Consider the following 21,384-nt stretch of genomic DNA (forward strand, 5'->3'; position numbering starts at 1 on the left):
GACAAGCAGGCTGCCAGTTTTACTTTTTACAGAAAAAGCAAAATCTAATGTACCACTAATTACTAGTTAATTAATTATTGGTGATTTTAAAGACTGATAGAGTATTATGCTTAATAACCATTATAAGACAGGAAAAACACATGGTTTTGATCAGTGGCATATACTTTTCCAAAGTATATGATTCAAATAGAATGTATATAAAAGGTATGCAAATATATGAAAAAGCATTTGGAACTTCAAAAGCTAGAGGAGTTGCAACACTGATATCAGATAGGGTGTACTTTGAAAAACATAAGGTAATTTTGGATGAAGATGGAAGATATGTAATAATTGTTGGAAATCTTAATGAGGAAAAAGTGACACTTGTTAATTTATATTTACCGAATGAAAAACAAAGAGAATTTCTTGAAAAAATAACAAAAATTTGGAGAATGAAAGTGTAGGGAAAGTAATTGTGGCTGGGGATTTTAATTTAATCAGAGATAAAATAGACAGTACTAATCCCACCCGCTGTGGAGGAGCAAATAAAATGGGGATTTTAAATATGTGGATGCTTCAAACGCGTGGTTGATGTGTGGAGAGAGGTTAAAGGAATTGAGAGAGTATACACTTTTTTTTCTAAGATATATAATACATATTCTAGAATTGATTATATTTTTCTTTCTAAAGATTTGTTGAATAATGTGGATAAGGTAGATGTGGGAATTTTTAAAGATTCTGATCATGCAGAAGTTATGGTGGACTTAGATTTTAATTTTGAGAAAAAAAGAAGCTATTGGAGATATGACGAGAAATTGTATAAAATGAAAAGGATAAAAAATGGATACTTAAAAAATTGGAGGAAAGTTGGAGATTAAATGATAACGGGGAGGTTAAATTTGAAATTGTTTGGGATGCGATGAAAGCGGTGTTTAGAGGGGAGAGTATCAAATTATCAAGTAGGAAATATAAAAATTATAAAATTAAAATGGAAAGAGATAAAAATAAGATTAAAGAATTGGAAAATCAATTTTTGCTTACTAAAGAAAAAAAAATTCTTCAGGAGCTTAATATGTTAAGAAATAAAATGATAGAAGAAGATACAGAGTTAGTAAAAAGAAATTTGAGATTTTTAAATAGGAATTTCCTCGAGTTATGTACTAGAAGTTCAAGATTATTGCCAAAGATGGCGAAAGATAAAACAGAGTAGAGAGAAATTGGAGTTTTGATAGATGATAGAGGTATAAGATGTTATAAAATTAGAGAAATGTGAAGTGGTTAGAAACTTTTTCAGAATCTATATTCAAAGAAACCAATTAATCGGGGAAAATTGCAAAGCTATTTAGAAAAGTATGTGGTGAAAATTGATCAAACATATAAGGAATTGATGGAAGAAGATATAACACAAGATGAGATTAATGGAATAATACAAAAATTAAAATTAGGGAAAGCTCCAGGTGAGGATGGATTACCTGTTGAGTTTTATAAAGAATTTAAAGAATTAATAATACCAAGACTGCAAAATTATTCAATGGAATATTACATGGTGGGAAGTACCTTCGTCATGGAATAGAACGGTGATATCCTAATTCCTAAACCAGATAAAGATTTAGAAAGGATTGAGTCCTATCGCCCATTTCTTTAATTAATCAGGATGCAAAGATATTTACTGCTATTATAAGTAATAGATTAAATAGATTTATAGATAGATATATAAGTTATAATCAAGTAGGCTTTGTGAAGGGTAGATACATGAGTGATATTGTTAGAAGAGTATTAAATATTATAGATGTAGCTGAATATAATGGTGATAAAATTGGTATAGTATCATTGGATATTTTTAAAGCTTTTGATTCTGTACAATGGGAAACAATTAAAGTAATTGTGGAGGCTTTAGGCTTTGGTAATAAGTTTATATATGTTATTTCAAAATTGTACCAAAAGAGCAGTGCAAGAGTGAAGGTGAATGGAATATTAACTGAAGAGATAAAATTAGAAGCTGGTACGAGACAAGGATGTCCCCTGTCCCCAACATTATTTTTATTGGCTATGGAAATATTGACAAAAATGATAGAAAAAGATGAAGAATTAGAAGGATATAAGGGGTATAAGATAAATTTGTATGCGGATGATACTTTAATTATTTTGAAAAATGTAGAGAAAGATTTGAAAAAGATATATAAGCATTTGATAGAATTTGAAGAAATGACAGGATTGAAAGTAAATTGGTCAAAGTCAGAATTATTGATGGATAGTAATGGTAATGAGTCTGAGAATATGCAAGAGCAATTTGGGATAAGGATTAAAAACACATTGAAATATTTGGGTATAGTGCTTTCACTTAAGGTTAAAGAATTGAAAAAACTTAATTATGATGTGGTGATTAACGAAATTGAGAAGAAGATAGATAAATATAAAATTTTAAAGTTGTCTTTGTTAAGTTCGGGAAGTAACGAGGCTGGAGACCAGGGTAGTGACAACAGCTCTTTAATATAGGGTGAACCCAGCAACAGGCTGGGGGAAAAACCTCTCCTTTTATACAGTTCTGTTGAGGTTTCCAATCAGCAACGTGCTGATTTCCCGCTCAAATATTTAAAGGCACAACTGTTAATACATAACACTCCTCCCCTCCCAGAAAACACTTGGTCTTTATTTACATATTTATTTACATGTTATTTTTCGACGTAGTCACGCAAATAACCTGGGCGTCTCCTAGTTCTTTCTGACCTGCGCGGTTCAGTTCTGGGTGGTGTTTTGAGCTGGTCGGAGGGCTGTTTTCCTCCCAGCTCTTCCTCTGGGCCATCGGGCTCTGGATTATTGGCCGACTCTTTTCTTGGCCTCCGGCCTTGGATTAATTTTGAATTTTCCTGCTGCTTCCTCGGGACCTGATGGCGTCGCTGGAACTCTGGGACCTCAGCTAAGTCTTGCGCCTCCCGGGTCATTGTCAGCTGTGGATTCAAAGTGGTGTTGGTCATTACCTGTCTCTGTTGGTTTGGTTTGGTCAGTTATTCGTTTCCTTAACTGATCTATGTGGCGCCGCCACACTCGGTTGTCTGGTAGCTCTACCACGTATGATTTTGGGCCTGTTATCTTTGTTACTTGTCCGGTGACCCAACTCGGGCCGTCCCCATAGTTTCGGCCCACACCCGTCGCCTATGCTCATTTCCTTGTCTTTTCTAGTTCCCCTTGTAACCCTCGGGTGTGTAATGGGGTTCAAACGTCAAGTGGGCACCGGAGTTTCCGTCCATTAGCAATTCGGCTGGGCTTTTCCCAGTGGCTGTGCTTGGGGTTCTGTGCTGACGGCTAGGAAAAGTCTATTTTGTTTGCCAGTCACCTGGCTTGAGCCTGGACAATGCCTCCTTAGCGCCCGGACGGAACGCCTGCAAGGCCATTCGACGCAGGGTGGAAAGGTGCAGAGAGGGCATGTCGGATGCCTTCCTCTGCCAGGTACTCTTCAAACTGGGCTGCCGTGAATTGGGGCTCATTGTCGGACACCAGAGTGTCCGCAACCCGTGAGTTGCGAATAGGTGGCGAGGGTTGCGATTACTGCTTCGCTGTGGTGGACTTCATAAGTATGATCTCTAACCATTTGGAAAATGCGCCCACCACCACTAGGAACGTTTGGCCGTGGAAGGGCCAGCAAAATCAATGTGGATTCTTGACCAAGGCCCTTGGGGCTTTTCCCATTCTCTGACTGGGGCTGTTGGGGTAGCGGTCTGGACTCTTGGCAAGCTTGGCATTTCCTACCCTCTCAGCAATCTCAAGGCCCATGAGTGGCCACCATACATAGCTTCTAGCTAACCCTTCATCCTTACGATGCCTGGGTGACCCTCGTGGAGGAGGTCCAATACCTTGCCCCTTAACTTAACAGGAATTATTACACGATCACCCCATAACAGGCACCCCCCTTGAGCCGAGAGCTCATCACGTTTCTTAACAAATTCTTTGAACCGTTCGCCCGGCGCAGCGGGCCACCCTCTCTGTACCCAACCGAGTACAGTCCTTAACACAATGTCCCGGTATGATGCCCGAGCCACTTCCTTTGATGTGACTGGGCCAGAGTCCAACGAGTCAATAAGGAGGATGGGCGTCCCCGGAGTGGGGTCTTCGGTCGCCCCTGGCAGTGGGCATCGGCTCAATGCGTCTGCATGCCCCACTTCTTTCCCCGGTCGATGCTGCAGCTTGTATGAGTAAGCGGCTAAAAATATAGTCCATCGAGTCAACCGTGGCGAAAGTGCCACAGGCGTTGGCCGGTCGCCAGCCAGTAATCCCAGTAATGGTCTGTGGTCAGTCACGATTTCAAAATTCCGCCCAAAGACATACTCATGGAATTTTTTGACCCCTGATACAATGGCTAATGCTTCTTTGTCTAATTGGCTGTAGTTCCTCTCTGGGGAGGACATCGTTCTAGAGTAGAACGCTATAGGGGCTTCTGTGCCGTTTGGAAGTCTATGGCTGAGTACAGCCCCCACCCCATAAGGGGACGCATCGCAAACCAGCACTAGGGGTAGTGAGTCGTGATATTGGATGAGCAGGCTATCACTTGAGAGCAGGTTCTTTACTGCTTCAAAAGCCCTTTTTTCTGACTTTCCCCAAGACCAAACAGTATTTTTCCCTAAGAGCCTATGCAGCGGTTCCGCAACGGTTGCTTTGTTCTTCAAAAAGACCGCGTAAAAATTAACCAATCCCAGGAATGCCTGCAGCTCTGCTTTGTTTTTGGGTGCTGGAGCCTTCCTAATTGCCTTAACTTTGCTCTCAGTAGGGTGAATTCCTTTCTTGTCTATCCGGTAGCCCAAGAAATCGACCGATTCGACCCCTATCTGACATTTATTTGTCTTGACTTTTAATCCGGCTGTCCGGAAAATGCTCAAGACCTTTCTTAACCGCTCCCCCAATTCCTCCATGTTTTCCCCTGAAATTAGGACATCATCGAAGTAGGGAACTACCCCTGGGAGCCCTTGCAGTAGTCGTTCCATCAGGTTTTGGAACAGCCCTGGTGCCACACTAACCCCAAATTGCAATCGGGTGCACTTGAATGCCCCCCTGTGCGTCACAATCGCTTGGGCTTCGCTGTGCGGGCGTCTACTGGCAGTTGTTGGTAGGCTTGGGCCAAGTCTAACTTTGCAAAGACTTGCCTTGCCCCAAGGAGTGCAATAAATGTTGCACTACGGGAACCGGCACGCGCTTTTCTGTAAGGCTTTGTTAAGCGTCGCCTTGTAGTCAGCGCAAATTCTAATTGACCCGTCCGATTTGATGGGGTGACGATTGGTGTCTCCCACTTTGCGTGATCGACTGGCACCAAAACCCCTGATTAATGAGCTTGTCCAGCTCCTTATCAATTTTTGGTTTTAGGGCAAAGGGACTCTCCTCGCCTTAAGCCTAATGGGGCTACCTGGGGTCTAAGTTGAAGGAAATAGGGGTCCCTTGTACTTGCCCAGGCAGTCCTTGAAGACATCTTCGAACTCGTTAAAGAGAATGTCTTTCAAATTGCAGTCACTTCTGTAGATGCCAGTCACCCCATGCCCAGGGCACGAAACCAGTCTAGTCCCAACAGACTGGGCAGAGTTCCTTCGACGATTGTGATGGGCAGGGTCTTTTGTGAGGGCCGTGACTGACTGGACGGAGGTGGTCCCTCGAACAGGGATGCGATTCTGGTAGTCGTGGCACTCGTAGCCGCTGTGCTTGCAGATGGCGCCGCGACGGACGGCAGCGACTTCGCCAGGGTGTCCCAGGACATGATGGTGATCGCTGATCCGTGTCTACTTCAAGCCTGCACCGCACTCGATCTTGGGCTTTGTGAAAATCTTCTTTTCCACTTTGGTTGAGGCGCGCCTATAATGACAGTCGTTTGGTTAGACTTGCGCCTTTCTTGTTTGAACCAATCGCGGGCCGCCTTTCCGGTTCCGCTTTGATTGGCCGATTTGAATTTTCGGCGGAAGGTTGGGCGCTCTGCAAACCTGAGCTAAGTGTCCTTTCTTCCCACACCGCCGGCATGTTGCGTCTTTAAACCTGCAGCGTTGGCGCTGATGCTGCCCTCCGCAGCTTCCGCACTGCCACGGTCCTCAGTGTCGCGTTTCTCGGTCCGCAGACCCTTCCTCATCCTCGCCTCACCTTCGGATTCGGACTGAATCTCCTCCTGGTGTACTGGCGTTGCTTCCTGCCTTGGATTGAAGAGGCTTTTGCAGAGTCTCTGCTGCTTTAGTAGACATTTCGTGTGCTCTGGCCTCGCCCAGAGCGGTGGCTAGTGTCAGGTTGCTCCTGGCTAGCAGTCGCCGCCGTGGCGGATGTCCTTGACCCCTCGGATGAGTTGCTCGAGTAGCACTGCCTAAGTCTCGGTATCCGCAGTCCTTGGGCGCTCTTCTTAAAGCGCCATGTAGTCACCGGCGGACTCGCCCTCCATCTGTCTACGCTTCTCAATTCAAACCGTTGCACGTATTTGGACGGCGTCGGTGCGAAATGGTTCTTCAGTAAAGTCTGCAGAGTCGGCCACGATACCGATTGTATCGGCGTTGGCTCTGCCAGGGCTTCCGCAATCTTGATTACCTCCGGCCCGCAATGGCTTAGGAAGTAAGCCCGTTTGCGGTTATCAGGATCCTGTAGTTCGTTGGCTTCTAGAAAGCAAACGGGTCATATGTTCCCCATTTCTCCTTGCCGGGTTGTACGGTGCGGGTGGCGTGTTTGCCATTTCCGCTTCTGCCCTGAGTTTGCTGGGTTCGGGACTAGCGTGCTTCAGCTCGGTTCTGGTTCTCCTTAGCCTCGAGATCCCACCTTCGTCGCCAATGTTAAGTTTGGGAAGTAACGAGGCTGGAGACCAGGGTAGTGACAACAGCTCTTTAATATAGGGTGAACCCAGCAACAGGCTGGGGGAAAAACCTCTCCTTTTATACAGTTCTGCTGGAGGCTTCGTCCAATCAGCAACGTGCTGATTTCCCGCTCAAATATTTAAAGGCACAACTGTTAATACATAACAGTCTTGGTTTGGTAGAATTGCAATGTGTAAGATGATGTTGCTGCCCAAGTTCAACTTTTTATTCGAGATGCTACCACTAAATCTGACAGAGAAAGATATTGAAGGATATCAGAAAAAACTGGATAAATTTTGCAATGGTGGCAAAAGACCCAGATTAGTGAAGAAAATGTGGTATCAAAATCAAAAGGAAGGCGGATTAGGAATCCCCAAATTATTTAATTATTACTGTGCGTATGGTATCCGGATAGTGGTAAAAATACTTAAAGGTGAAGATAATTATTGGAGAGATTTAGAGTTAAGGGATATAGAGAAATTTGGATCAAGGTGGTTTTTAGATAAAGCAAATTTAAAATGTGTAAGTAGAAGTTATTGGTTAAAGGATTAAGTAAAATGTGGAACAAATTTGTTAAAATTTTAATTCGGATATAATCTTTTGGGGAGACAACTGAATTTGGCGATTAAAATAATATAAAACGAATGAAGTGATTAAAGAGGAAAATATAGAAATTATTAAAGATTGGATAAAAGTTATGGAAATGAAAGGAGGAATAAAGAAATTATTGAAAATTAGGGTTAAGTTGGTTTGAAAAATACAGATAGAAAAATGGACAAAAACTAAAGGAAAATTATTCGATAAATAGATGTGAAACTGAATTTGAATATTTAGTATCTCGGATTATGAAAGATGAAATTGGGCTAAAGGGACTCGTTAGTAGGGTTTATAAGATTATAAATTCTGATGAAAAATTACAAAGAGTGATGAGGACAAATTGGGAAAAAGATCTTAATATTGAAATACCAGAATCAGATTGGAATGTGAATTGGAAGAGTAGAATTATGAGAACTTTATCTATAAGGATTAAAGAGCACAATTATAAAGTTGTTTGAAATGGTATTTGACTCCAGTAAGATTGTCACAAATGGATAAAAACTAGTAAAAATGTTGGAGATGTGAGATGGAATTGGGGACTTATGAACATATGTGGTATAATTGTGATAAGGTTAAAAGTTTTGGCAACAATTGGAGAAAATGATATTTGAAATGATGGGGAAAGTAATAACATTGAGAGTGGAAACTATATTATTGTTGGTAATTAAGGAAATAGAATTAACAAAATATGAAAAAGAATTGATTAGAATTATGATTATAATAGGTAGAATTATAATAGCTAGATATTGGAAACTAGATGTGATTTTTAGAATAGAAGAGTGGAATTCTGAAATGTGGAAATTAGCTTTAAATGATAAAATGACATGTGATATTAAAATTAGAAGTGGTGTGTATAAAGAAGATATTTTCTGGAAGACTTGGAAACCATTTGTGGACTTTGCGCTTGGAACATTGGACGCTTCAGTACCTGTACCTCGAGAACGTGGATTTTGGCAATCATGAGGATATATCCGAAGACCCAAATCTTCCTTTTATGTATAGCACAAGGGTGTAATAATGTATTTTCTTTTTGTTTGTTTGTTGCAAAAAAATAATAAAAAAATTAAAAAAAAAAAAAAACAAAGTATATGATATTTGAAGTATTTCTTTCTAAATTCCCACCCACCCCAAATTAAACAAGATTGACAAAAGAAGTAATTTAAAAGACATTAAAAATTAAAATTTGTATAGACAACCCTGAGGAGGCAAGTCGGCCTGGATATAAATTTAAAATGATAGGAAGTGATCTGGTGGATTAGATTAAACATTTTTAATCTATGAAACTACTCCACTACCTGTCATATTGACCACAAGCAAGTTTGAAAAGAATCTGGCCCTTACTCTCTACTGGCTGCAATCTAGAATAGAATGGTTTACTGGAGATTATATATAATTGTTTTGACAAAGAGCCTTTAAGCATTCTCCATTAATTTAACAGATAATGTAATGATTATCCGAACTACATTAAATTCTCACAAGGATGTTATGACCCAAGAGGTGCTATGTATCAATATAGCTTAAAGTCTGTATGGAAGAATGTGGAATTGCACAAATACAAGTAATCTAAAAGTCTATTATTTATCAGTTTTCAACATAGCTTGTTATGTAATTTTATTTTCTAAGAGCAATTTGGTTCATGGAAAGAGCAGACTCAGTTTCCCTGAAAATAAGACATCCTCTGATAATAAGCCCTCCCCCTAAAATAAGCCTTCTTTGAAAATAAGCCCCCCCCGAAAATAAGCCCTCCCTGAAAATATTTAAATGCATGCACAGCCGGTCCCTGCCATTTCCTCTGGTTAGGGAGACAGAGCTGGAAATCAGGTAAGACAGCAAGAGGAGCCCCGTCTTGCTCCACACGCCCCAAAATAATAAGACCTCCCAAAAATAAGGCCAAGTGCTTATTGCTTATTTCAGGATTCAAAAAAATATAAGACAGGGTCCTATTTTGGGGGAAACACGGTAGTATCCTGCCTAATTTACTAAACTGTAGCTACCTTGCCAGGATGTTGTTTTTCTTTGTGTAATCTTTATTGCTTGCTCATGATTAGACAAGATTTAGCCATGAGTTTCCATAAAAATCTAATCTGTATTATTTCAAAGGATAGACATAATCAGCATCAGTTGATAGTAGCACTGAGGTGTGTCTTGGTTTTACCCCCCACTATAATATCATTCAATTGAATGACCTCTAAATGTTTAGTTCATCGATTCAGAATTGCAATGCTAGGACTATCTAATCAATAACATTGTTTATTTCAGTTTCCCATAAAGGAAGTCTATTAGATACAGGCCATTTAAAGTTTTTACAATATTTTAAATTAATGGTCGCTTATGAGTGCTACTGCATAGCTTCACTGGCAATGATGAATACCTAGAAAAAACAAATACACGAGGATGAACAGATTGTTAAGCAGCAGTGGGAATTTGGACGTTTGCTTGTAATTCAGGTATCAGAATTTTGTTTGTATATTCTGCACACTGTGTGCAAATGATTTTGTATTATTTTATTATTTTTCTTAATATTGGAAATAAGTTCTCTAAAATATTAACCGTATATTCTCATGCTGCTCCTAGTCTTCAGGACAATGCAAATCAAGGAAAGACAGAAATATTCACAAACATCACACAAGCTCTTTCCTAGCTTGGTTGTGACAATACTCCTATCTGTGCTGGGTTTTTTTGTGGCAATACCTACACAGATGGACCTGTCAGCCCCCCTGCATGTCTAAATATTCACTTTTATTTTGACACATGAGCAAGAGACAATAACTAAATGGTTATCTTCCCTCAGCCACCAGCTGTTCTCACAGGCAGCACAAGCAGTAGGAAGATTTGCATGAACTTCAGACCTGATTTTAATAGTGATATTCGGTGATTTTTCATTGAAAAACAATTACTCAGGTTTCATGTCTATTGCCTATCACTTTTTATGAATTTACTTTCATGTGTCAGAAATTACAATAGTGTAATTTTCTTCTAATATTTTCAATTTAAAAACAGATGGCTAAGAAAGAAAATATGTAAGAATGAAAAAAAATTTAAATGCATATGATAATATTACCTGCTAGTATGTCCAGAGTTTGAATTCTGTATACAAGAGATACTATTGACTCCCAATGGTTCTGCTGAACTCTTGATTTTAATAAAACTTCAAACTCTGTTTCTCTACAATTCAATTTTTATTTTCTCTACTAAGAGAATGGGAAAAATAGCACAGTCAACCTGTGTGAATAAGGAAGTGTCTGGAAAAACTCCGATGATTATCTCTGATGTTATTTGTATTAGTTTGTAGGCTACATGGTCAGACAGATATTAGCCATTCAACTAGACATCATGGTACTAGATAAGGATCATAAGAGAGCAGTGATAATAGATGCAGTGGTGCCAAGGAACAGCAAAATCAGGAAGGAGTATGAGAAACTGCAGAAGTACCAGGGTCTGAAGGAGAACTAGAGCGGATATGGAAAAATAAAGACCAAAGTGATCTCAGTGGTAGTAGGAGCACTTGGAGCTATGACTCTTGAGCAGAAGAATGACTTCAAGAGATCCCAGCAACAACATCAGAGCTCTCTGTTTAGAAGAGTGGACAGGAACTCTTAGAACACTCAAACTCTCAGGCATCTTGTAGAGGGCCCAATATTGAAAAAGACCCATACCATCCGGAGGGGTAGGAAGGGTTTATATATACTTGTTAATTGCCTTTTTTCTTGTGCATCTTAATTAAAGTTAAGATGTCCATTCGTTGGCTTGAAAGAAATTAATTTTGAAGAAATCAATAGGCTGTCAGGCTTCAATGAACAATTCAGATTTTAAAAATGACAAACTGGTAAGGAGGTTTCTTCTTTAATAAAGATCCTATATAAATTGCATTATTTACTGTTTAAGCTGTTCAGCAGCAGAAATTCAGAAAGTTGACATTGAAAAGTGACAGCTGGGTTTAAGAATGATATGAATTGTAGCCTCCCACTTCCCCAATTAAAATGGAGGGAGGGACCATAAGTAGCAAAACTGTTTGCAGACTATAGTATTTCAGTATTGTACTTTACTTAGCAAAGTCCCACAAACTCTTCTATGCAAAAGCTTGCTTTTTCTTTGAGATGCTAATTTTCTATGTATAATGATTTTATTTATTTATTTATTTATTTATTTATTTATTTATTTATTTATTTAATCAAATTTTTATACCGCCCTATCTCCCGAAGGACTCAGGGCGGTTTACAGCCTGATAAAAATACAAATATAATACAAGATAAAACACTAATTAAAAAACTTATTTAAATAGGCCAAAATTTAAAATTACAATTAAAATGATAAAACCCCATTAAAATTAAATTTAAAATTAAAATTCTAGTCCAGTCCTGCACAAATAAATAGATGTGTTTTAAGCTCGCGGCGGAAGGTTCGAAGGTCAGGAAGTTGGCCGAGTCCTGGGGGAAGTTCATTCCAGAGGGTGGGAGCCCCCACAGAGAAGGTCCTTCCCCTGGTATCGCCAGTCGGCACTGCCTGGCAGACGGCACCCTAAGGAGTCCGTCCCTGTGAGAGCACACGGGTCGGTGGGAGGCAATCGGTGGCAGCAGACGGTCCCATAAGTAGCCCGGCCCTAAGCCATGGAGCGCTTTGAAGATAGTTACCAAAACCTTGAAGCGCACCAGAAGGCCACAGGCAGCCAGTGCAGTCTGCGCAGGAGTGGTGTCACATGGGAGCCACGAGGGGCTCCCTCTATCACCCGCGCAGCCGCATTCTGGACTAACTGGAGCCTCCGGGTGCTCCTCAAGGGAAGCCCCATGTAGAGAGCATTGCAGTAATCCAGGCGAGATGTCACGAGAGCATGAGTGATCGTGCATAGGGCATCCCGGTCCAGGAAGGGGCGCAACTGGCGAACCAGGTGAACCTGGTAAAAAGCTCTCCTGGAGACGGCCGTGAAATGGTCTTCAAAGGACAGCCATCCATCCAGGAGAACGCCCAAGTTGTGCACCCTTTCCATTGGGGCCAATGACTCGCCCCCAACAGTCAGCCGCAATTGCAGCTGATTGTACCAGGGTGCCGGCATCCACAGCAACTCTGTCTTGGAGGGATTGAGCTTGAGCCTGTTTCTCCCCATCCAGACCCATACGGCCTCCAAGCACCGGGACAGCACTTCGACAGCTTTGTTGGGGTGGCCCGGTGTGGAAAAGTACAGCTGAGTATCATCAGCGTACAGTTGGTAACTCACACCGAAACCACTGATGATCTCACCCAGCGGCTTCATATAGATGTTGAACAGGAGGGGCGAGAGAATCGACCCCTGCGGCACCCCACAAGTGAGGTGCTTCGGGGTCGACCTCTGCCCTCCCGTCAACACCGTCTGTGACCGATCAGAGGGATAGGAGGAGAACCACCGATAAACGGTGCCTCCCACTCCCAATCCCTCCAACCGGTGCAGCAGGATACCATGGTCAATGGTATCAAAAGCCGCTGAGAGGTCTAATAGGACCAAGGCAGAGGAATAACCCCTATCCCTGGCCCTCCAGAGATCATCAACCAACGCGACCAAAGCCATCTCCGTGCTGTATCCGGGCCGGAATCCGGACTGGAACGGGTCTAGATAGATAGTTTAATTTGACTGGAAGACTAAATGACAATCTCCAAATAAAAAGTGTATTACTTATTCACTATGACAGAGATAATCTCTTACCATGGAGAATAAAAGGATATAAAGTAAAATAAATAAATTTAATGCTATAAGATTATGATGTATAAAGTTGTATCATACTGAAAGTATGTGATTCTCACAATCATAGTTACTATAGCTCACTTGATTGTGACACATGACATATTGTGATGTATCGCAACGGTTTATTGCAGAGTCAAGGTGGGAGTGGTCTTTGCGTGACACATGCAGCAGTTTGACACCCCTGCTATAGCTGTCAATGCAATCCTGCTATGTAATCGTATTCTTGTATATTGAGTTATAATACCACTGAATTTGTGTAGCAAGACATAAAAACTGTTATTTTGGGAAACTTAATCTGTTATAAGGAAATAGTTCAATCTAGGATATGAAAAAATAACTTTCATCTAATATCAATGAAGTAACATTGTATATATAAAGTGTTTAATATTCTTAAATATTTGTAAATAAAATAATAAAAAACCCTAAATATATACTTTAGAAATGGCAGTCAACATCCAAAGTAAAAGAGATGTATGAACTATAATGTGAAGACAAGAATGTGCTAGAAAAAAAAATGTGTACAGTATTTATATAGCAAAGTGTTCAACATAAGCAGCAATACAATGTATGATTAAAATGTTGATGTAGGACTGAGCAAATGTAAATTCAAATCATTGAGTTATGAAAATTCAATGGCAGCTTTAGGTTTGTTACTTCTTTTAGCCCAAATAATCTCATTGTATAGTTATTTTGTGAGTAAAAGGATGAAAGAATGCTAAACTTGTCACTTGAGCTTCTGGAGACAAGATGGGAAATAATAACATACTTTAAAATATACGTCACAGTGATGACTTCTACCTCAAATATAAAGACTAGTTTACAAGAAGCTCCTTCTTGTCAAGATCATATATACCTGGATTTTGACACTGTATTAAGCCACAGTATAGTTTTGCTGGTTGTGGTTTAGCTATTGTGCTTTGTGAAATATGGTTTATACCTTAACTTTATCCAGATTTCTGTGGCATGGTTAAAACAAATGAAGACCTACCAAAATAGATGATTTAACTGTTATATTCACAGGATGTAAATGCAGGCACACATTCAATCCCAATATCTCCAGCTAGAATAATAATTTCAAATGGGTATATAGTAACAATGATTGATAGAAAAAGCACCAAAATATCCCTATTAGCTGGCAGCATAAATATCCTTGTAAACCTAATGAATTTGCTGCAACAAAGTAATACCAGTGTTGTATGATTTTACTATGATACCACAATAGAAATCCAAAGGAAACAAATTGTTATAGAAGGGCTGCATATTAACGTATGTGTTATGCAGTTGTTTATTGATATGATCACTGCAACCTGCAACTTTTGTAGGAAACATTAAAAAAACAGGGGAATTGACTTAATTAAGAAAAGGCTTAATTAAATCTTTCTACTTTATTATAAGCTTAGTCCCACTTTAGGCACAAAGCCAACTGAGTCACCTTGGGCTAGTCACTTTCTCTTGGCCCTAGGAAAAAGGCAATAGCAAACCACTTCTGAAAAAAAACCTTGCCAAGAAAACCACAAGGTATTTATTATCCAGGTAGTTTCCAAGAATCAGATGGAACTGATCAGAAGAAAAAAAAATGTAGCAAACACACTATATTTTTTAAACTTGCAATTAATCAGTCACATAATAAAAAGCATAACACAGCATCTCTGACAATCCCTAGTAGCTTCTTTAGAAAATTATGAACTAGCTTTACACCTTCTTTTTTCCCTTACCAGCAGCTAAAGTTTGTCCCATTCCTGGCTTACTGTCAACACATCCAATTCGATTGCAGAGTGTAATGGTAAAAGAGTATGTTCTGTATGGCTCCAGTCCAGTCATTACATAGGATTGCTCATGGGCTTCAGCAACATACAAAGGCTGAAAATAAAGAAACTCAAGATGTCTAGTCTGCGAGCGCTTCTCTTACTTTATATGAGTACGATAGCATATTTAACAATAAGTAATTGGTTGGCCAGGGTTTGCCAAGCACCATTAGCAGAACTAGCAATATTTTGAAAAAAAAAAGTTCAACATGCTATAGAATTAAATTATAATACGTTCATCATGATACTTTATGAGGTAATAATCCAGTTCCTGAGTAGACAAATGAGGGGAAAAAATTATTGCCTCATAAAGCTGTAGAAGAGAGGAATTATTTGTGCAAACTGTACAGATTATGCAAGAGAGTGGTATCACTATTATGTGATGAAATCTAACCAACTTGCAGTGGAATCAGAGAAAGCATATTTTAAAATGAGGACATGCTGTCTTTTAAATAGGAAAAGTTATCATTATTATATTTTACAACCAATAGGCACAGCAACCAGAAATGTATTTTCTTCCTTAAAATACCTTAAATGAAAAGCATTAAAATGGAAAAATGGAAAGGAAGGGAAATATTGAATAAAAAAACTTTATTCAATTAGACGGAAAAAACTTTTTTACCATCTATTCAAAAAGGTGAGTTTGGATCTTCAATATCATTAAGTGCATATCATTTAAGCTGAAAGTGTAACAAATCATTGGGAACAATGTGCATATATTGGATCCAGTGTTCCCTTAGGTATTTTTTTTGAGAAGATTCCTTAATAAAATCCCTGCACCTTTACCATTAACATATGAAGGCCCTTAGAGAATAATTCCATATTCTATGTCAATGGAGCTGCCTTGTATGAAAAGTCCTGGGAGAATCATTAATTAAAATGAGAATGAACATTTTAATTGTTCAAACCCAAAAAGAATACTTTACCAGCATGATTTCAGGGAAATGTTAGGTTGTTAGCAATTTTATTTTTTGCTATGAGATGAATGCTTTTCAAGTTTCATAGCAGCTATGAATTTAAAAAAATGCATAATGCAGAAAATAATAATATTGAGAAGACAACTGCAAACAGCAAATGTCACCTCTGCAAAGGAGCTGAAAAACAGTGGGCAACCAAGTTACCTGGTGTAAGAAGATAGCATAGATTGATTACAAACAACAGTATAACAAACTAGGAACAATGGTGCATTGGAAGATCTTGCTTGCATTTGTCTGCAAGCAAGAACTGGTGGGACCATAAAATAGAGAAATTCATAGAATATGAAGCTAAATTATTCTGAGACTTCAGAATTCAAACAGACAGGCAATTGCTTAATAACAGCCCAGACTTAGTAGCTATCAATAAGAAAGAAAAAAGAAATAGTGGACATGGCAATACCTCCAGACAGCAGACTAGAAGAGAAAGAACTGGAGAAAAATGCAAAGATCTGCAGATGGAAATACAACAACTGTGGCAAAAGAAACCAAAGGTAATACCAGTGATTCCGTCGACAAGTGGGCTACGGGCCATGGGTCCCATAGCTGAGCAACCAGGAAATGGGCCTGTAGAGCTACTGGAAGCAGAACAACCTCAGAAGTGGCAGAAATACACCATGTCAGAGAACCGCAATGTAATGAAATGTTATTACAAAGCAGAACCAGAAAAATGAGGCTATCAAAAAAGGATGTACAAATTATGGAAACAAGAATACCCAGATTCAAGGATAACTGAAATACCATTAGCTGATCAGCGAAGATTCATCACTCGAAACAAAGTGCTCAGTGAAGTCAAACTGGAAGAATTACGGAAAAATTGTGAAACGGGAACACAGACTGAACAGCAGAATGTTGAAGTAGCAGCAGAAAATACTCCAATAACTTCTGGAGCAACTGAACAGCCTGAATTCGAAGAAAATGCAGATATTTTGCAAGAACAGGATCAGTAAGGGCCTGAAGTTATCATTGAAACACCAGGAGTACTCAATGCCAGGCAGCAAGAACTGAAAGTTAAAATCTTGGCATATGCTGCAACAAATGCAGAAAGAAGAAGGCTTCCAACATTGAAGATTGTGCCTAGAAAACATTGGGCGCCATTGGTGACAGATGAGAACTATGCACTTGCAGCAGTCCAGATAACATCAGTTGAACAAACAAATCAGCTTGCCTATAGTGCAGTAGCTATAGTACCAGAAGAACTGGGGATTCAACGGCTGCAGCCCCCTAGAAAATTGACTGGGAAACTGCAGTGGAAAATCAGGTTGGAGTTGAAAATCAAGAGCCTGCAAGCAGATGCAAGCAACTTGAAGAATTGGCAGGAGAAAAAGCTGAAGAATAGTAAGATCAAGAAACATTTGATAAAAAAATATGGGCTCAACATAAGAAAAATTGACGAAGCATTGGAAATTGTGAAGCAGCAGATAACAGCAACAGCAAGGAAAATCGAAAGATATGAAGCCAGAGTCATCCTGTACAAACAAAATCAATTGTTCCAATCAGACCAAAGTTGGTTCTATCAGAGTCTGAACCAGATGGGGGATATAAAAATTGAAAAACCTGAGAAAACAGCAACTACCCTGTTTTGGAAAGACCTGTGGGAGACTGAGAAAGGTTATAACAAAAATGCTGGGTGGGTCAGAGACTTTGAGACAAAATTCTCCAAGAACAAAATGGACCAAGTGAAAATAACTACTGAAATGATAAGCAACAGAGTGAAGAAAATCAAGAACTGGACATCACCTGCCAAAGATCAGTTGCATGGCATTTGGATCAAATATCTGACCAGCCTACACAGAAAAATGGCCGAATAATTCAATGAGAGATGCTGCAGACAGGAAACATCAATGAATGGTTAACAGCCGGGAAAACTTATTTGGAACAGAAAGTCCCAGCAAAAGGGGCAACACCTGCAAATTACAGCCAAATAACTTGTCTGCCAACCATGTTCAAGCTGTTGACCGGCATCATAGCTGATAGGATCCAGGACTACCTAGAAGCAAATAACATCTTGCCAGTAGAGCAGAAAGGAAACAAACAAGGAAGCAGAGGAATAAAAAATCAGCTCCTGATTCTAGATTCTAGAAAACTGCAAAAGCCGAAAAACAAATCTACATACAACTTGGATTGACTACAAGAAAGCATTTGATTCACTACCACACAGTTGGATCATCAAGTGCCTGGACGTTATCAGAATATGCAAGTGCATCGGTAATTTCATTGCAAATATGATGAAGCACTGGAAAACAGAACTGTTTATTGGAAGTGAAAACTACGGACTGGTCAACATCAGAAGAGGGATTTTCCAGGGTGATTCTTTGTCACCTCTGCTGTTCATCATTGCTATGATCCCCCTGTCAACAATTTTACAGAAAACTAACCTGGGTTATCAAACTGCTAAAAATTCACAGAAAATCTCTCACCTGCTGTACATGGATGACCTGAAGCTATACAGCAAATCAGAAATTGAAATCCAGTCACTGACAAATACAGTTCAAGTTTTCAGCACTGACATCAGCATGGAGTTTGGCCTGGACAAATGCGCCACAGTGGCACTGAAGAAGGGGAAGATCATATAAAGTGATGGAATTGAAATGCCCAATGGACAAACCATTAAGTGCAACCAACCCGAAGCCTACAAATACCTGGGCATACTGCAGCTGGACAATATCAAGCATGGGCAAGTGAAAAATATGGTCAGCAAAGAATATACGCAAAACTTTAGAAGGAAACTTCTAAAAAGTAAACTAAATACTTTTTATGATGGCGGTAACACCATCAAGGCCATAAACATCTGGGCCATACCCGTTATCAGATATACTGCTGGAATTGTAAACTGGACACAGGCAGAGCTAGACAGCTTGGATAGGAAAACAAGAAAACTGATGACCATACACCATGCGCTGCACCCTCGTAGTGACGTTGACAGGCTATATTTGCCCAGAAAGGTAGGCAGCAGAGGACTTTTGCAAGTGAAGCAGACAGTCGAAGAAGAGAAACATGCTCTGGCAGATTACGTGAAAGACAGTGTTGAACCAGCTTTGATGGAGGTCAACAAGAGGAAGCTGCTAAAAATACGGCAAACCAAGTATCAATATAGGAAAACAGCGATGCAGGCTCGAGCTGACAGCTGGTATAACAAAGCACTGCATGGACAGTTCCTTGAAAAGATCCAAGGAAAAGTAGATAAGGAAAAGACCTGGTTATGGCTGACCAACAGAACATTGAAGAAAGAAACAGAAGGCCTAATTCTTGCGGCCCAAGAACAAGCCATTAGAACAAATGTAATCAAAGCCAGAATAGAAAAATCTACTTGGTTGATACCTAGGACGCTGGCAGCAACCTGTATCAATCATTAGCACCAGTCATTTTTTTTTTTTTACATTTATATCCCGCCCTTCTCCGAAGACTCAGGGCAGCTTACACTATGTTAGCAATAGTCTTCATTCTATTTGTATATTTATATACAAAGTCAACTTATTGCCCCCAACAATCTGGGTCCTCATTTTACCTACCTTATAAAGGATGGAAGGCTGAGCCAACCTTGGGCCTGGTGGGACTAGAACCTGCAGTAATTGCAGGCAGCTGCTGTTAATAACAGACTGCATTAGCAGCCTGAGCCACAGAGGTCCTTTGTATTTGTGACACATTTTTAAATATTCAGTTGACTGAGTTTCATGTTTAGTGAATAAAAGAGATAATAATAATAACAATAATAATAAATTATGTATTTGTGACACATTTTTAAATGTTCAGTTGATTGAGTTTCATGTTTAATGAATAAAAGAGATAATAACAAATCAGTTATAAAAAAGGAATGAGGAACGGGAAAAGAGCCCATATCTAATCTTTTAGGCATAACCAGAAAAATAGAAAATGATACATCCATATTGGGCTTGTTGAATATCTTTTCAGAATAAAACCATATATTTATGTTCACAAAGGGCAACTTAACTTCAGAAGAGTCTTTCAAAAATCATTATTTCCCTTTGACAAGAATGCAAATAAATAGTCAGATCCACCTTGGGCAGTTTGCCATAACAACTTTGATACCTCACTGTATTTTAATAAATCTAGGCACTGCTCCATTGGCAAATTTCAATTTGGCATAGCCATAAAGATTGGGACTACTTTAGAGGAGCCATACATCAATAACCAGAGAAAACAGATTGCTAATAACAATAATACCTGAGAAAACGTTGGCAATACTTTTTGTTCGGTAATTACATTGACGCTATACCCCATCACTTCTCCTCTTGCTTCATTATCTCGTGGCTTTTCCCAAGACACATTCAGAGAATATGGTGAAAGAGGGAATACTGATGGAAGTGGCATGAATACAGGAGCTAAAACACAAATAAATGTGCTAATTTATCATAAAATAAATGAACAACATGTGTCAGGCACGTTTTCCCACTATATTTGTAAAATACCATCTGTTAAACTTGATAAAATGGCTCTTTGCATCCAATTCCTAAATAAGCAGCTTGTAGAAATTAATTTTCAGTTCTAAAAGGAATTTTCATATTTTTTTAAAAGTAAATGTTTGCCACCTTATAAGCAAACTCTTGGATCTTTTTTTTTTCTATAAGGTGCAAACCACCATTTAAATTTTAAATACAATATAGGCTTCGTGTAAAGCACAGGCTTATCTTGACTTGGGAAAACCTGATTAAAAAGAAGGCTGAGTAATTCAACAAAGTACAGTACTTTTAATTATGGAGAACCTTGGAAGTGCATATTTTGGCCTAGTGTCTGTCTTTCTTTTTGTCTCCCTGTGTGTGTGTGTGTGTTAGTGTGTGATTTGATTTTATGACCTCCAATTTTTTAAAGATAATTCCGTGTTTTAGAACTTCTACAGTCACTATGAATTGGTAGTGTTTTAGAAAGACTTCTTATATATCACTCTTCAGAAAAATCTGCTGGAGGTTTTAACTTCACAAGCAAATGAAAGTGAAATCCTTGGCTTGAAGCCATTATTTAATTTGCCCAGCCAAAAAAGTGTTTTGGACTTAGATACCCAAGTAGTAGAATTAGTAAGATTAGTTTTTCAATTCTTCCTATCAATTCATATTCCCTTCCTTAGCTGGCACAGATTTACCTAAGATTTGTAGAAACATCACAACTAAGAAGAATCTTGATTGCAAATCAAGGCCAAAGTTACATAAACAATTCATTGCCCTCTTGCAGAAGTTGTGGAATCTGTATCCTTGGTAACTTTTTTTCCTGCTTTGAGAAATTCTAGCTTTTAGCAAATTCTCATAAATTAATGTTCAGTATAAATTTAATAGGAATCAGTGGATTTAGGTAAGTCTCTCAGAGGTTTATTTATTTAATTTATTTAAATGAACACAGTAAAAGTTTTTAGCAGCTAAATATCATTAGTCAAAATAAGTAAAGCCACAAGTATGAAGTCACTGGCAATCAATATCTGCCTGTTCTAAATCTTATATTGTAAAACCAATATATTGAGATTACAGAGCATGTATGGCTTCCATCAAAAGCCAAAACCTTAC

General features: G+C 39.1%; 1 protein-coding gene across 1 annotated transcript in view; it reads right to left on the minus strand.

Annotated features, from left to right (window-relative positions):
* USH2A (usherin) overlaps window positions 1–21,384 on the minus strand; it is a 587,033-nt gene that overhangs the window by 408,550 nt on the left and 157,099 nt on the right. The window contains exons 18-19 of the mRNA XM_058169610.1: window positions 20,057–20,214; window positions 14,808–14,952 (exon numbers count right to left, since the gene is read on the minus strand). Coding sequence (XP_058025593.1) covers window positions 14,808–14,952; window positions 20,057–20,214 — 303 coding nt within the window. The remainder of the gene's footprint in view (window positions 1–14,807; window positions 14,953–20,056; window positions 20,215–21,384) is intronic.

The sequence above is a fragment of the Ahaetulla prasina genome, chromosome 1, assembly GCF_028640845.1.
Source record: "Ahaetulla prasina isolate Xishuangbanna chromosome 1, ASM2864084v1, whole genome shotgun sequence".
NCBI classification, from domain to species: domain Eukaryota; kingdom Metazoa; phylum Chordata; class Lepidosauria; order Squamata; family Colubridae; genus Ahaetulla; species Ahaetulla prasina.